The 18,054-nt window shown below is 40.9% G+C and overlaps 1 protein-coding gene across 9 annotated transcripts in view; it reads right to left on the minus strand.

Annotated features, from left to right (window-relative positions):
* Window positions 1-18,054, minus strand: part of LOC138683432 (erbin-like) — a 160,885-nt gene that overhangs the window by 111,951 nt on the left and 30,880 nt on the right. For all 9 annotated transcript variants that reach the window (XM_069775181.1, XM_069775178.1, XM_069775175.1 and 6 more), the window contains one exon: window positions 3,341-3,538. In XM_069775181.1, coding sequence (XP_069631282.1) covers window positions 3,341-3,529 — 189 coding nt within the window. In that variant the 5' untranslated portion in view covers window positions 3,530-3,538. The remainder of the gene's footprint in view (window positions 1-3,340; window positions 3,539-18,054) is intronic.

Consider the following 18,054-nt stretch of genomic DNA (forward strand, 5'->3'; position numbering starts at 1 on the left):
TATTCCATACCATGTGATATCATGTCCAGTATACAACCTGGGGGGAGTTGGCCAGGGGGGGTGAATCGCTGCTTGGGAACTAACTGGGCATCTGTCAGCGAGTGGTAATTGCATTGTGCATCACTTGTTTTGTATATTCCAATTCTTTTATTATTGCTATTGTAATTTTGTTATTGTTATTATCATTATTATTTTCTTCCTTTCTGTTCTATTAAACTGTTCTTATCTCAACCCATGAGTTTTACTTTTTTTTTTTTTCCTGATTCTCTCCCCCATCCCACTGGGTGGGGGGGAAGTGAGCAAGTAGCTGCGTGGTGCTTAGTTGCTGGCTGGGGTTAAACCACAACAGAGGGGCAAAGAGTAAAGGAGAAGAGTGGGAATTTCTTAATCGGGCTTCAGAAAGCTGGAGACAGCCTAAGAAGTACTGCACCCTTCATATGAAAGGATGGCTTAACTAGAAGCCTTTTTCACAGTTGAAAGACTAAGTATTCTTGGGTTAGGGAAAAGGCATACACAGCTTGAAACTCTGGCTCAGAATCATAGAATCGTTTAGGTTGGAAAAGACCTTTAAGATCATCGAGTCCAATCGTCAACCCAACACCACCATGCCCACTAAACCATGTCCTGAAGTGCCTTGTCTACGCACTTTTTGAATACCTCCAGGGATGGTGACACCACCACTTCCCTGGGCAGCCTGTTCCAATGCCCAACAACCCTTTCAGTAAAGAAATTTTTCCTAATATCCAATCTAAACCTCCCCTGGCACAACTTGAGGCCATTTCCTCTTGTCCTATCACTAGTTACTTGATAGAAGAGACCAGCACCCACCTCACTACAACCTCCTTTCAGGTAGTTGCAGAGAGCTATAAGGTCTCCCCTCAGCCTCCTTTTCTCCAGACTAAACAGCCCCAGCTCCCTCAGCTGCTCCTCATAAGACTTATGCTCCAGGCCCCTCACCAACTTGGTTGCCCTTCTCTGGACACACTCCAGCAACTCAATGTCTTTCCTGTAGTGAGGGGCCCAAAACTGAACACAGTACTCGAGGTGCAGCCTCACCAGTGCCAAGTACAGGGGAACAACCACCTCCCTGTTCCTGCTGGCCACACTATTTCTGATACAGGCTAGGATGTGATTGGCCTTCTTGGCCACCTGGGCACACTGCTGGCTCATATTCAGCTGGCTGTCAACCAGCATCCCCAGGTCTTTTTCTGCTGGGCAGCTTTCCAGCCACTCTTCTCCAAGCCTGTAGCATTGCATGGGGTTGTTGTGACCGAAGTGCAGGATCATCAGCTAGGATCATTTCAAATGTTACAGGCTTTCCCTTACAGACCTTCTATGGAAAGTTTTAAGAATTAAATTTCTATCAAATGACTAAATAAAACATTTTTACTATGTCTTTACTACTCCCTAATCTCTCTTCTTATTTCCTTTACAGTATTTGAATTTACATGTGGTGGGTTTTTTTCCTTATGAAAATTGAAAAGGTAGCAAAAAATAATGACCAAAATGACTTAAAAGCTGAAAAGAATGCTTAGCTTCTCAAAAATAAGCCTATAAGGATGATTTATTACAATGTACAAGTACATTAAGATGAAGCAACTGTAGGGTATCGCAGGTCCCTGGCGTCCAGCAAAGAAAAGCAAAAAGGAATAAAACGCAAAAGTTCAAGCAATCTTTCTAATTGTGCGGATAATTTAATCTTAGACTAGACCAAGGCAAGTGGTAGACTGCCCACCTTTCAGTTTACTCACGTATCAAAACTGGATTTCATATAGGAACTGATTAATGAAATCAAACGGCATGTAACAGAAAAGGAAGACAAAGCAGACTAACAGCCTCTTCTGGTCTAGAGCGCCAACATGCATTCATTTGATCGCTACAGTACAGTCTTTCTTCCTCTTAAGATTACTAAAAGGAATTTTTTAGAGAATTATCAGTTTGGAAGATGTTCGCTTAGTTCTTATGATTTGGGAAATAAATTAGAAATTTAATGCAAGAAGAGTTCAGAAGATTTATTGTTTTGGCTAAGAAAGGTATTTTATTTTGTTTTTTAAGCATTCAATTTTATTCTTCTTTAATAAAGAATGAGAGACAGGAATGAAGTTCTGAAATCATCTGAAAAAAATATCAAAGGCTGATACAAAGTCTTTAGAAGCAAGCTACTAAAACCTAAAGTGTCTAAGTCTAGAGTAAAGAAATATCTGCTTGGGAAGAGACAAGAATAAAATAGTGGAAGTTCTACACTGTAACAGACTTTGACAAAATGTCTAGTTTTAACTAATATGTTATTAGCTTTATTCAAAGTACAAATATGGATTTTCATTGATGGCTTCTCGGGAGCATTTAAGGGTGGAGTTTCAAAAGCAATCAGCTGGTTTAAGTCAGCTTTACTGGAATCCAGGGCTTCTGATAAAGCAATTTCAGGATAGTAACTTGACAGTTATTTCCTTATTAGTTTCATTTATCTTTCAAAAAATCCAAACCAGCAAAACCTGAAGTGGTTATAGGAAACTTTCAAAAAATCTAAAAAAGCATTCTACAGTTGTCCTGCATGACAGTGAAGATTTGCACACAACTGTGACAAAAGAATTTTAAATATTAAGTCTTTAATCTAACTATTAAGTCTTTAATTCCATCAAGGTAGGACCTATTAATGGAAAAAAGTCTACTGTAATGATCACTTTGTATTTCCCAAAAATCTCACTGGCACAAGTTTTCATTCTTTTCTCTAGTATACTGTTAATTCAGTGTGCAGTTTGTCCTCAGATTTCAGAACAAACAACAAATATTAATTTCTAGAATAAAGATGTAATCAAAGTGGCATTCCAGCTCTCTAGTTTTTGAACTTCAGTAATCAGAAAATCTCTTCAGTCACGTACCAAAGAAGAAAGCAGGACTTCAAGTGAATAGATACTTTGGACTGTAGTTGTCTTTTGTGGGCACAAAGATCTGAACAAGACATTAATCTTGCTTCTTCTAATCTTCATATGTTATCAGAGATTCAAAATAATGCAGCAATTTGTTGAATACAGTTAGTCAATTTGAGCAGACACTTTCACAGAAATAAATTAGTCTGCCTCTTCTGCTAGGTACCTCTCTTGGGCTAAATCAGTTGTTTAAGCAGTTTCATCCCAATTCAGTACAGCAAACTAGTTAAGTTGGAACACATAAACATTCCTTCTACCAGGGTTGCTTCTTTTGGGACCAACATTTACTTGAAATTATTTGGCAAACTGCAGCCTAAAAGCTGAACCATGAAGCTAGATACTATCAGCTTCCACAATGCTGATGAAGTAACAGAGTTAATAAACATAACTAAAAGGAAAACCACCCAACATACCTTTGGAAGTTCTTCGATTTGATTAGCATCTAAATAGAGCTCTTCCAAGGTCTTTTCAAAAGTAAAAATCTCCTTAGGCACCTGTTCCAGGCTGCAGTGAGAGTAATCAAGCATAGTGACCGCTTCCTCCTCTCCTCGCAGACAGCTGCATGGCACCAGCCGCACAAACAAATTCCGCTTTGTTGTCATTTTCAGGCACTGTAAAACAGAAATAGGTCGATTTAAAAACTAACAAGACAACTTCAGAAATACTTGTGGGCAGCTTCTCAAACTTCCCCTGGCTGCTAAATACTTAAAAAAAAAAGAAGTGTATATACACCTGCATATATATATATGTGTGTGTGTATACACATATATGAGAGAGAGGAGAAAGAGAGAATTTATTTATTTTCTTTTAAACACAACAGATCAGTAGTGGTATTAAGTGTGGTTAAAACACCTACAGACCCCAGAGGATGAATTAAAAATTTAGCCTGTAAACTGGTCACCCAACACAGCCCTACATTGCAGAGAAGCAGAAAATTTTGAAGCAGCAGTTCTGAAGTGTCAATTGTGTTTTTACAACATAGCTTATCCTTACCTTTACAAAGGTTATTGGGATGGTATTTTTTGCTTAATATAACAAAATCCACCCTCTACAGAGCATTAAAATTTAGCTATAGGAAATCTAAATATTTTTTTCTGATGAATAGGATTAAATTCATGTACCTTAATTTCAAATCCCTCATTTAAAGACAGAATACAACACAAAGAACCAGCACAGTTTCTACCAACTCTTCTATCTACAGTTTAAAAGGAAAGGTTTCCAAATGCACAGATAAAAAAGTTCCTTCAATTTTTGCAATTATTAAACTTCACCTTACTATAGAAATGTATCTTCCTCTAAACTCAATCATTGCTACAACAGTCCCCTCTATTCTCCATGGCTTTTATAATATTCCTCCTCAGCAGGAGAGAGCAAATCTAAATGGTGCAAACCAGCTAGCTGATTACTGACCACATACACCAGCCACATTCTGCCTCCTTTCTCCTCAGCAAGAGCACAAGTTTAGGTCTCTTTCCTCTAATTCGCAACCAATTTTCACAAAATTCAGAAACAATCATCTTGAAAATGTTACCTCAAGTTTCAAGTTGGGCTGAAATCAAATGACAGGCTCAATTTTTCAGGAAGGACCAACACATGCAGACGGACAACATGATCATGTAAGCTTCATTTCCTCAGGAAACTGGTCTAAAAATACATACTTTCCAAAAAAAGCACTGAATATTTATTTTCTTAGTCCAAATTAAAATATGCTTTTTGTTTAAAACCCATTTTTTTTTGAATTGCAGAAATTATATTTCAACTTCTGGATTGGCAACAGGAAACTTTCTTCTCCAAGTGCAAAAAAAGTCTTTCAGTCACATTTAGCAGACTCCATTTCAACATACACAAAGTATGTTAGGAATACAGGGAGAAAATAAAATACTGTGGCCACTGTGCTATATGAAGTCACAGGCTGTGAGACCTCTCTTCTTACTAAAACATGAAAAAAGGTCACACACTTGGATTTTCATCTATGAGCAGCTAGCTTGCCAAGTACTTCGCAATATGTTTAATTTATACGACAACAGGTCCAGGAGCTGCTGTACTTATGTTTTCACTAAACAGAAGTACATCTTACCACTCGGGCTGTATACAGTCAGATTCTACATCCATCAAAAGGATGGAAGAAAACTCTTTATTAGATGGTGGGATGTCAACACTTCCTTTTTTAACAATGCATTAATGTTGCTAGGATTTTATTACAGTGTTGATTATGTATCAAAACACTTAACAGTTTCCATAAAACTCCATCTCTGTTATTTAAATAAAAAGCGATCTAAAAATAAGAATATTTAAGTGTATTGCAATGCAAAGCATTTAGAGACTGCAATTTCCACGCTGGGGATTTCCACAAAATGGGCAAATCAACAAAAGAGACACCATAACCTCCTCTTGGTTCTTCCACAGGAAGAGGCTCCAGCATGGCATCCTCCAGCCACCTACAGCCAGATGCCAAAGATACTACTGAAGCTGATGTACTCGCTGAGTCAGAGCTATCCACACCTTCTCCAAGCCTCAGAGGCCCCATGTGAAGACACAAGAGGAATTCCACTGCCAACATTTACAAATGAAAAAGCCTTTAACAAAAAGAAATATTGTCTCATTTTGTTCTATAATTTCAGCGATCTGCAGAGCCGTGGAAAAACACACCACTTCAAAAAGAAGCACCAACAGCAGTCTCTTCAAACAGGAATATAAACAGAAGAATGTATGCCTTGGAAAAAACAAGGACTGGAAGCAGAGATTGTACATGTGAGTTGATGTGTTAGTTTTTGGCTAGGATAGAGTTAATTCTCAGGGATGTTTTCCTTATTGCTGAGCAGTGCTTACACAGAGTCAAGGCCTTGTCTACTTCTCACCCCCCCCCACCAGCAATTAGGCTGGGGGTACACAAGAAGTTGGGAGGGGACACAGCTGGGACAGCTGACCCCAACTGACCAAAGGGATATTCCAGACCATAGGATGTCATGATCAGCATATAAAGCTGGGGGAAGAAGGAGGAAGTGGGGGGGACATGTTCAGAGTGATGGCATTTATCTTCCTAAGTAACCATTATGCATGATGGAGCCCTGCTTTCCTGGAGATGGCTGAACACCTGCCTGCCAATGGGAAGTAATGAATGAATTCCTTGTTTTGCTTTGCTTGTGCATGCCACTTTTGCTTTACCTATTAAACTGTCTTTATCTCAACCCACAAGTTTTCTCACTTTTACCCTTCTGATTCTCTCCCCCATCCCACTGTGGGGGGAGTGAGCGAGCGGCTGTGTGGTGCTTAGTTGCTGGCTGGGCTTAAAGCACAGCAATGGTTCATATAAATATAGAAATAAGATACTCTTTTTCATTCAAATCCCTCAAAAATAGCATACATTACATTGGTAAAACTGTTTGCCCCTTCTTTTACAGTGGCTGTTGTTTTCATACCTACTCTTACTTGCTCAGGTCTCCAAAGTTTCTGAAGCAACAAAACTTAAGGCCTAACAATGCAAAACACACATATTTAGTTTTCCTAACTTATTCTTTTATTCTGTAAGAGAGATCTTGAGATTTTGGGTTGGGGAGGAAGGGTTTGTAAAAAGATCACATGCATCCACAGCACTGGAAATATGCATCAATAAACAAATGCCTGTACAACATCACAATGTTAGGTTGTATCTCCAGTCAGTTATCACGTCAGTTAAAGTAGCTAAACTCACAGCTCACGTCCCAAGCCAAAATAGTCAAACTCATATTTAAGTATCAAATAAACAACCCTCTCCAAAAAGCCTACCCACCCAAAACCATTGATTTGACCAACTTGAGTATACATCTAATTATAACGTTTCAAAAAACAGAATGAACCAAGAGACCTGCATTAAAGTAAATGTAGGAAACTACGCAATGTGATTTGGTTCAAATTTGTCTTGTTTGTTCATATTTTACTTTTAAACATATATGAAGAATTGTTTAGCATTGGTGTTCTACAATAGAGATGACTGCCAATACTAGGAAAGAGGTGCGGCACGATAGGCACAAGTATTCTATGCCACCACTCTTCTGCAATATCTATATATATCTATATAGTCAGACACACCCCCCCTTATCTGTCTAACTATCTTGTGATCAGTTCACCAAGCAGAAAAACTGTAATGAAGGAAAGGAAGGATGTACTACAGAAGAGAGTCCACTGTTATAACTACCAAAGACAGGAAAATGTGATGTTGCACACGTGCTTTTCTTATATTGCTCAAAATAAGAACTTCTTCATGGATAATTGGGGTCAATACAGAGAAGGTGAAAGGGAACACAAAGTATAGCATTGTTTCCCTTCCCACAAAACAGGGAAGTCTAGCAAGCAGAAAAATCTTAGTTTCATAATATACCACAACATCAGACCATCTGAAGGCACCAAATCAATGTAAGATTGCTTTGTGATCTACAACACTTTGATGGCTTATTTTTCTCCACCACTAAACAACTCTAAATTTTTAAAGAGGCAAATCTACTAAAGAACTCAGAGGAGGGGGGAAGAACCCACAAACCAAACCCCCTTGTTCCCTAAACCATTAAAGCCTTGACACAAGTTTACCTCAGGTTCAGTGTTTGCAGCCAGAGGAAAAATTAGGGTCTTGATACAGTTGGGTTTTTTACTTCATGAAGAAGTAGGAAGGGAAAAACATCACTCTATAATCAGCAGCTTTTCTTTGTAATCATTAAAGGCTCAAAAGTTTGAAGGCATAAGGGAGAATTAGTTGTGTTCTGTTTGTAAAGACTTAATCTACCACCCCAAAAAATTCAGTGTTAAAAAAAATACCTAGTTGAAATAGATATGTCTGCTAATTATAAAATATCAGATTTGTGATCATATTTTTTTGCTTCATGAATCACTTCTAGCATTTATTTCACACCTTCTCTTTCAAGCTTATTTGAGGATCACACCTAAGCATTGGAGATGCTATAGTATCTGTAGTAAACTCAAAAATAGGTGGTTTAAACTACACAGATGTGTATTTTAGTGAAGTATAGTCTTCACCCATTCATATACATTAACTGTGACAGTAATAAGTAGGAAAAAAATTCCACAATAACTACACAAAATGGGACAAAGAAAAATGTTATCTTATTTACCTGTCTATATCCTGAAGGTAACGATGACTATGCAAACATGTTTTCCTCCAGGGGTTCAATGGTGGTGAAGACTAATTATTCTGTGAAGTCTCACATTTGTGAGAAAAGTTAAGCATTTTCTGATATAAGTATGGTGGCATATGTAAGTATGGTATAATGATGGTGCTTAACCAGTATGATCAAAACCAGAGGGAGATAAGAGATCACAACTGAAAGATGTTTTGCTATGAAACTGTACACAATTTATTTCATATAACCTATGTCAAAGCTTCATCTTATTTTTTCTGCTTTATATCTATATATCTAGATAGACAGATATCAGTTCATATATTCTATGCTATTTGAGACAGTGAATGACTTAGAGCACTTTAAAGTTTCAGAAGTAATAAGCAAGGCCAAACTGATCAAGGGATATTACAGCACTTCGTGTTCAAGGCAGCCAAAACATCAAATAAAAAAAAATATTAAAAAAACAACTTTTGAAATTGAGGGTTCTCTACTTCCAGAAACATGTTTGCCCTTCCTCAACTGATCAGCAGCAGACAAAGCATCTACTACCAGCCTCTGACTTAATTATAGCTATCAGCCCTCCTCTGTTACAAGCAGTGGTTGACACTTGCTAAAGAACAGTGAAGTAACAACTGGAGAATACCACATAATTAATACAATATCCAGACAAAATTATTGGAGAACCTAGGGCAAAGCAAGTACTATAATTCTATCAGATCTACACTGTAACAACAGTGGACTGTATCTATAAGTGTTGAAACCTCTCCACTGAATAAAATAAAAATCACTGGAACAAGAAAGGCAAAACATCAGTTTGAAAGACCATAAAAGATCAATGTAAGAAAGCAAGATCAACAGCAAGCTTGGATACACACTAAATATTAATCCAGAAGAGAGAGCATCATCCAGTGAAATATCACTCTTTCCTGGAACTCTTTGATGATTCGCGGCGTGGGCGTTGCCAGGGACAACCGCGGGAGATTTGAACGCGGCGTAACGATCGGCAGCATTCAGTCGGCGGCGAGGCCAGCAGCGGCAGCAGTAAGTCGGCGGCTAAGCGCTAGATTGAGGCGGACAGGGAGCTTCCCGAGGCCCAGGAGCGCCAGGGAAGAGCAGAGGGACCCGACCAGAGCCGGCGGCTCTCGCGAGAGGCTGACGCGGCGTGGGCGTTGCCAGGGGCAACCGCGGGAGATTTGAACGGCCCTGAGGAGCGCGGCGAACAGGATGGGCAAACAGGGCGTGGCGCGGCAGTTCGTGCAGGTAGGGCGCAGCCCCCCCATCTTCCCAGCTCGAGAAGGCTACTCAAGTGGTGGGTGTCAGCCCAGAGGGAGAACCAGGTATGGTTGCCACTGGGGTGAAAGCCATTGTTAGGAAAAATATGGCAACACAGACAGAGGTCCCATTTAAACATGCAGCTGTCCAGGTCTCTGGCTGCAGGGAGTGCCTGAGTCTATCACAAATGACGGAGGGCAGCGGGGACACCTCTTGTGTGAGGTGTGACCAGGTGAATGATCTGCTCAGCCTGGTGGTAGAGCTGAAGGAGGAAGTGGAAAGGTTGAGGAGTATCAGGCAGTGTGAGAGGGAGATAGATTGGTGGGCCCACACCCTACCATCCCTGAGGCAGAGGCAGCAGATGGAGGCTCCGCAAGAAGCGGAGCTTCTCCTGCCACCAGGCAGGAGGGGACCTAAGAGATGGAGGGGAATGGATACAGGTCCCTGCTTGGGGAGGCAGGAGAATCCCCTCCCAGTCTCCCTCACCTTCCCAGTTGCCACTTCACAACAGGTATGGGGCTCTGGAACTTGAGGACCAGGTCAATAAAGATCAGGGTGTAGATGAAGGCCTATCTAGGGAGGTGCCTAGGCCCAGTCAGGCAGCCCCATGCATTCTCACATCCTCTGAAAAAAGAAAAAGGAGGGTAATTGTCATAGGCGACTCCCTTTTGAGGGGGACAGAGGGCCCAATATGCAGACCTGACCCATCCCACAGGGAAGTCTGCTGCCTCCCTGGAGCCCGGGTAAAAAACATTACCAGGAAACTCCCTGGTCTGGTTCGGACCTCTGATTATTACCCATTGCTGGTTGTGCAGATTGGCAGTGATGAGATTGCAGAGAGGAATCCAAAGGCAATCAAAAGGGATTTCAGGGCGCTGGGATGATTAGTAGAAAGATCGGGAGCACAAGTAGTGTTTTCCTCAATCCCTTCAGTGGCAGGGAAATACACTGAAAGGAACAGGAAAACACACCTGGTTAATACATGGCTCAGAGGCTGGTGCCATTGGTGGAATTTTGGTTTTTTTGATCATGGGGAGGTTTACACAGCACCGGGCTTGCTAGTGACAGATGGGTGTCCAGCTATCTCAAAGGGGTAAGAGAATCCTCGGTCATGAGATGGTGGGGCTCATAGAAAGGGCTTTAAACTAGGTTTGAAGAGGGAATGGGATAAAACTAGGTGCACCGGAGATGAGCCTGGGAGCAGCATGCTGATGTCAGGGGTGGATTCGATAACCCAGCTCAAATGTATCTATGCCAATGCACGCAGCACAGGCGATAAACAGGAGGAGCTGGAAGCCATTGTGCAGCAGGATAGCTATGACTTAGTCGCCATCACGGAAACATGGTGGGATGACTCCCATGACTGGAGTGCTGCAATGGATGGCTACAAGCTCTTCAGAAGGGATAGGCAAGGTAGAAGAGGTGGTGGGGTGGCTCTCTATGTTAGGGAATGTTTTGACTGTACAGAGCTACATGACTGTGATGACAAGGTGGAGTGCTTATGGGTGAGGATGAGAGGGAAAGCCTATAAGACAGATATTGTCCTGGGAGTCTGTTATAGACCACCCAACCAGGTTGAAGAGACGGATGAATCATTCTACAAGCAGCTGGCAGTAGTCTCAGAATCGTGTGCCCTTGTCCTCATGGGGGACTTCAACTTTCCAGAAATACAACACAGCAGTGAGTAAACAATCTAGGAGGTTCCTGGAGTGTGTGGAAGATAACTTCTTGACACAGCTGGTGGGTGAGCCAACCAGGGGAGGAGCCTTGCTAGATCTGTTGTTTACAAACAGGGAAGGACTGGTGGGAGGTGTGATGGTCGGAGGCCATCTTGGGCTTAGCGACCATGAAATGATAGAATTTTCAATTCTTGGTGAGGCAAGGAAGGTGGTCAGCAAAACCACCACTATGGACTTCCGGAGGGCAAACTTTGGCCTCTTCAAGGCACTGGTTGAGAGAGTCCCTTGGGAGACAGTCCTGAAGGGCAAAGGGGTCCAGGAGGGATGGACATTCTTCAAGAAGGAAATCTTAATGGCTCAGGACCAGGCTATTCCCATGTGCCGCAAGTCAAACCACCGAGGAAAACGACCGGCCTAGCTGAATGGGGAGCTTTTGCTAGGACTCAAGGAAAAAAGGAGAGTTTATCATCTCTGGAGGAAAAGGCGGGCAACTTGGGAGGAGTACAGGGATCTTGTTAGATCATACAGAGAGGAAATTAGAAAGGCAAAAGCTCAGCTAGAACTAAATCTGGCCACTATCGTAAGGGACAACAAAAAATGTTTTTACAAATATGTTAACAGTAAAAAGAATCCCAAGGAGAATCTCTTTCCTTTAATGGATACAGAAGGGAACGTAGCAACCAGAGATGAGGAAAAGGCCGAGGTACTTAATGCCTTCTTTGCCTCAGTCTTTAATAGCGAGTCCAGTCATCCTCAGAATACTCCACCCCTTGAGCTGGAAGGTAAGGATGAAGAGCATAACATACCCCCCTTCATCCAGGAGGAAGTAGTTAGTGACCTGCTACGCCATCTGGACACTCAGAAATCTATGGGACCTGATGGGATCCATCCAAGAGTACTGAGGGAACTGGCAGAGGTCCTTGCCAAGCTGCTTTCTATCATCTATCAGCAGTCCTGGTCAACAGGGGAGGTCCCATAGGACCAGAGGCTTGCCAATGTGACTCCCATTTATAAGAAGGGTTGGAGGGAGGATCCAGGGAACTACAGGCCTGTCAGCCTGACCTTGGTACCAGGGAAGATTATGGAATGGCCCATCTTGAGAGAACTCACATGGCATGTGCAGGACAACCAGGGGATCAGGCCCAGTCAGCATGGGTTTACGAAAGGCAGGTCCTGCTTGACCAACCTGATCTCCTTCTATGACCAGGTGACCCACCTAGTGAATGAGGGAAAGGCTGTGGATGTTATCTACCTTGACTTCAGCAAGGCCTTTGACACTGTCTCTCATGGCATACTCCTTGAGAAACTGGCGTCTCATGGCCTGGATGGGTGCACTCTTCACTGGGTGAAAAACTGGCTGGATGGACGAGCCCAGAGGGTTGTGGTGAATGGGGTGAAATCCAGTTGGTGGCGGGTCACAAGTGGCGTTCCCCAGGGCTCGGTGTTGGGCCCTGTTCTGTTTAATATCTTTATTGATGATTTGGATGAGGGGATCGAGTGCACCCTCAGCAAGTTTGCAGATGACACCAAGTTGGGAGGGAGGGTCGATCTGCTTGAGGGTAGGGAGGCTCTACAAAGAGATCTGGACAGGCTGGATCGATGGGCTGAGGCCAATCATATGAAGGTCAACAAGGCCAAGTGCTGGGTCCTGCACTTCGGTCACAGCAACCCCATGCAATGCTACAGGCTTGGAGAAGAGTGGCTGGAAAGCTGCCCAGCAGAAAAAGACCTGGGGGTGCTGGTTGACAGCCAGCTGAATATGAGCCAGCAGTGTGCCCAGGTGGCCAAGAAGGCCAATCGCATCCTAGCCTGTATCAGAAATAGTGTGGCCAGCAGGAACAGGGAGGTGGTTGTTCCCCTGTACTTGGCACTGGTGAGGCTGCACCTCGAGTACTGTGTTCAGTTTTGGGCCCCTCACTACAGGAAAGACATTGAGTTGCTGGAGTGTGTCCAGAGAAGGGCAACCAAGTTGGTGAGGGGCCTGGAGCACAAGTCTTATGAGGAGCAGCTGAGGGAACTGGGGCTGTTTAGTCTAGAAAAGAGGAGGCTGAGGGGAGACCTTATCACTCTCTACAACTACCTGAAGGGGGGTTGTAGTGAGGTGGGTGCTGGTCTCTTCTGTCAGGTGGCTGGAGATAGGACAAGAGGAAATGGCCTCAAGTTGAGGCAAGGGAGATTTAAGTTAGATATTAGGAAAAATTTCTTTACTGAGAGGGTTGTCAAACATTGGAATGGGCTGCCCAGGGAAGTGGTTGAGTCACCGTCCCTGGAGATATTCAAAAAGTGAGTGGACAGGGTACTTCAGGACATGGTTTAGTGGGCATGGTTGATGGTTGGACTTGATGATCTTAAAGGTCTTTTCCAACCTAAATGATTCTATGATTCTATTCTATGATTCCCTGCACACTCCCATCATCCAAGTACCTGGCAGCCCAACAGCACTCACATCTGCTGGAACCCCACAGGACATTTTTGTTCAACCACATGTCTAGCTATATTTTGATGAGCATTAAAAAACCCCAAAACAACCCCCCCCACAACACCCCTCCAAGTATCACATTTCTTTGAAAATTCTGAACTCACGCTTGTTACAAGTAGAATCTAAATTCACAGTAATTTTGTTCCTAATCTCTGTTAATTTGCTCTAAATGTAATAGCTTCACTGTACCATTAGTCCCTTAAAATTCCTGTCTGATGCTAACAGGATGGGACCACTCATGCTCTAAGCTGGTAAAAGCACTTTCAAAAGGGTGTTTACCAGTTATATCAGCAGCAGAGCTGAAAATGAATCCAGCTATCAGATGCTTATACAGAAAGGCAAGAACAATTAGGCACAAAAATATCTGGTCAGGTTCTTTTTAGCCCACTCCACTATCTACAAACAAGTTCAGAATTATGGAGCTGAGTATGTGTAAACACAGGAAAGGCAAAGATGGGGGGGGCACATAACCTAACATACACAAAGAGGTTTATTTGGCCAACTGACAGAAGACCCAACATATTCCTGTTGAAACAGAATTATGAAGAAAAAAATTGTTGTCTATTAAGAATCTTATTTAATCCACTAAAAAAACCCAAAATAATTGATTACTACTTCTACATTAAAAAATTAATAAGAAATGAAGCTTCCTGTACTGGAAATAAAAAAAAAAGAACCAGTCTGTCTTTAGAGATGTTAAAGGTTTTTCCTCTTCCTAAAGCAGCAACATGCACCACAGAAGGTACCCAGGTACAGGCTATTTGGCTTGCTGTTAAAAGAGGCTATATTGTGAAAACTCCCAGTACAATTTAAATGAATCTCTTCCAGCTAACAACAGCACTAGTCCTTGTGAATTTGGGGAAACTGTAAGCATCTTAATGCTTTAAGGAACACAAAACATCCTCGGCTCTTACAGGAAAGAACACAGTTCTTGCAAATTCTTCACAGATATCTTGTTCTCTTTAGGAGAGGAAAGTATGACTCAAACCTGACGGCCCCTGACAAGGAGCCGAAACATGAAAAGACAGCGTGTAGTGTGAAGAGACTGCCTCTTTGTAAGTGGCATTCTCTGGTTGTGGTGTCAAAACCTCATTTGGTGACAATGCCAAGTTAAGGTATTTTCACCTCCTCCTCCCTCCCATCCAAGCTATTTCTTTCTGTCTCTTCTAGAAAAAAAATTTTTTTTTTTTTTCAAAATTGGATTGGTTATGTCACTCATTTCACTGAATGAGACTGGCAAACACTCAGATCAGTACAAAACAATGAATCACAGTGCTGTACTCTGGGGGAGAGAACAAGCAGTAGGAAATAAGTTGGTTTTTTGAACCGTTTCACCATTTTAATGAGAAGCTATAGTCTGAGTCTCCCCACTCCTGATATGAAAACAATGCCTCATGCAGACAGGGAACACCAAAAACTACAATGTACTTGCTCACATACAGCATTCAGAGCAAATGAATAAAAGGCATTACTCATGAAACAACAATGGGGAATGGTAACAACAGGAGGAGGAACGTGTTAGTAAATACAGTAAATAACCAATTATTAAATGCAAAAATATGAAGGATGCTTACTACATTTTTTTGAGAAAATAAAGGGAACAGAGAGGGCAGAGATCGGTTTTGCTTTTACTGATTCAACAGCCACTAAGATACAAGCAAAACCAGTGATACTCTACTCCTAGCTCACTGAAATACAAAAGCTGGTAATGAAACTCAAAGTTTCTCTTGGAGTTAAGTACTTTCCAAGTTTGCAATGTCTATATATATATTTTTTTTAAAAACCAAACACGCACACACAAACAAAAAACACCCACCTACCGCCAAGGGCCAGGGCAGCAAGATAATTTCAGGTAACTCCCAGGAGACCAATGCCAGGTGTGAATTCCAGAGACATTTACTGAAATCATCTGCTGCTTGTATTCTATGAAGTAAATTCTAATCAGATTTCTATTTACTATTTCTATTTGTTTTGGTTTAAAATATTCAGAAATCCTTCATACAATTAAGATCTGTAGCTCTTGATCAAACTATTTTATAATACCTCTTTACTTATTTATAATGGTGTTGATGCTATCAATAACATTTTCTTGGTTTACCAACAGCATTTCCTGCTTTATTGAAACTAGAGACTATCTAACCAGATATTTGTTGCAACAGTTATTTTTCAGCTTAAAAATGTATCTAAACTGACTATACTAAAACAAACCTGAAGAGTTATTATGACAAGTAAAACCCACCATAAGCAAGCAAAAAAACCCCTCTTGGCAAATACCTGCACAATAAGATATCCTACACAGCCTTTAACTGAAATGCAGTAATATTCAATAGTCTGTTATATTCCTAAACTAAGGCATCAGTAAGGCACAGGTATACAGTACAGATCCATAATTTAAGGCAAGATCCATTACAGAAACACCTTTAACAAAAAAGAGGACAAGGAAAACTACAGATTAAGTTTACAGTAAAAAATAAATTAGAATATGTTCAGTTACCCAAACAATTGTATTTTTGGCTTTTAAAATATTTATATTGACTGTTTATATTAACACTACATAATGAACTCCCTCCCCTCCATCACTACATAACCGCAGCCCAGGTAGTTGCATCTTAGTTCTCTCTACTACTAGATAGTCTAAACACTACTGAGCAACAACTGAAAACATCAGTGTTATCAACATTCTTCACATACTGAACTCAAAACATAGCACTGTACCAGCTACTAGGAAGACAGTTAACTCTATCCCAGCTGAAACCAGGACACCAAACTATTCAAGCAAGTGCTACTATAACATTTCATCTGAAGAATGATCTCTAGTTATATACCATTAACAATGCCGCTAAGATTAGTATTAGATCTGAGCTTCATTTCTGATGTTCGACTTGACTGCATATTCTTTGGGTATTTGTAGTGTTACTAAGAAAACATTAGGAGGAATAAATTGTTTTTTAAAACCACTGTGCTTGAGTCTCACTTGTTTCTCCTCCCCAAATCAAAAAAAGCTATATGTATTCAAGGATATCTACTATGACAATATGAAGTTTAAAGGAAACTACAGGAGCCCCTCAAACCTTCGTGGAATATCCAAAAAACTGAGTTTTTTTAAAAAGCCATGACATTGATGTTTCAGTATTTCAACACTGATGTTTTCAAAAGGCTACAGAATTCCTTTACATTATGGAACTGACATGTTTGGGTTTTTGTATTTGTCACTTTTGACTTAATACCTAGCCAGGAATATGAAATATTTATCCCAATAAGATACTGAAGTGAACTCCATCCCCCACTAGCCACCATATCCCACTTTTTTATTTAAAACATGCAGTACAAAATCACAGCTATTGTACACCTAGTAATCACAGCTATTTGGTACAGCTAGCTGTACCAAGCTACTTCAGAACTGCTTTGCTTTCAGAATTCACTAGTTTCTACATTAAATAACTCCATTTTCTTTCATTGTTGCTGTGAAAAAGATCCATGGAAACAAACAAGTTCCTGACTTTCTAGACAAAGAAAACAATGAAAATTAAATATACAGAGCAACCAGACTAAGAGATGGTAAGCCTCTAGAAGAGGTATAAAACCATATTAAACCACTTATACTTCTGGTTTAGTCCTTTGAGGGATTATGTCTGGATCTACTGTACAAGTAAGTGCTGTGTATCACAAACTGTCAACATCTATTCAAGCAGAAAGAAAGAGATACTGTCTTAATTCCTTCAGTTATAACAACACAGTCAAAAAGAGATGAACCAGCATAGGGGAAGGGAAGAGGCAATGCTAGTCATTTGTCTATAGGAAGCCACAAACCTTACGGAGCAGTAAGCAGAGCTGAGGCAGTGTGGCAACAGCACAGTTTCTTAGCTCAGCAGAGAATGCCAAAGCACACAAAGCCTAAAATCTTGCAGACTACACAAAAGGCTGGAAAAAAAGCAAGCATGTGCACATGCTTCTATCTCCTTAAGTTATGCACTGTTTGTAGCAATGCCAGATAAAATATGCAGAAGATTTTGTATGTTTTAAACTGGTATTTTATAGTAAGTCTCAAAATTAGTCACTGAAGTGTCAATCTTTATTAGCATTTCCACAATCTGAGCAGCACTATTAATAAAATCGGAGCAGATGGAAGCTGCTGTCATATGTTGTTGGGTTTTTTTTTGGCAGGGGACACACAAGAACTCCACAGAAATTCATACAGAAGTTCTGAAGACAAAATATTCTATTGGGCATTCTCTTTATTCATGAGAAATACTTGCCTCTAGAAATCCTTACAATGAGGCGAAAGCAACTTAGTGCCATCTGCACTGGCATCATTTAATAAAGAAAAAGGCTGATTCTGAACATGTGTTGCTTTTCCACAGAGCTTTGAACAGAAAATTGAACTTTATTTGGCTTCTTAATACTTTTGATATTCTTAAATATGCTCTCTAGCTAAGTAATGTTAATACACCAATAAGAGAGAAATGATGTGATATGATGTTCGCCTGGGCTTTAGATCAGCAAACCAGAAAGAAGAACAGTAAGAGGCCCAACAAGCATTCAAAGCATTTTTTTCAAGCATCTTTTATTCAAGTTTTTTGAAAACA

Source organism: Haliaeetus albicilla, chromosome W, assembly GCF_947461875.1.
Source record: "Haliaeetus albicilla chromosome W, bHalAlb1.1, whole genome shotgun sequence".
Lineage (NCBI taxonomy): Eukaryota > Metazoa > Chordata > Aves > Accipitriformes > Accipitridae > Haliaeetus > Haliaeetus albicilla.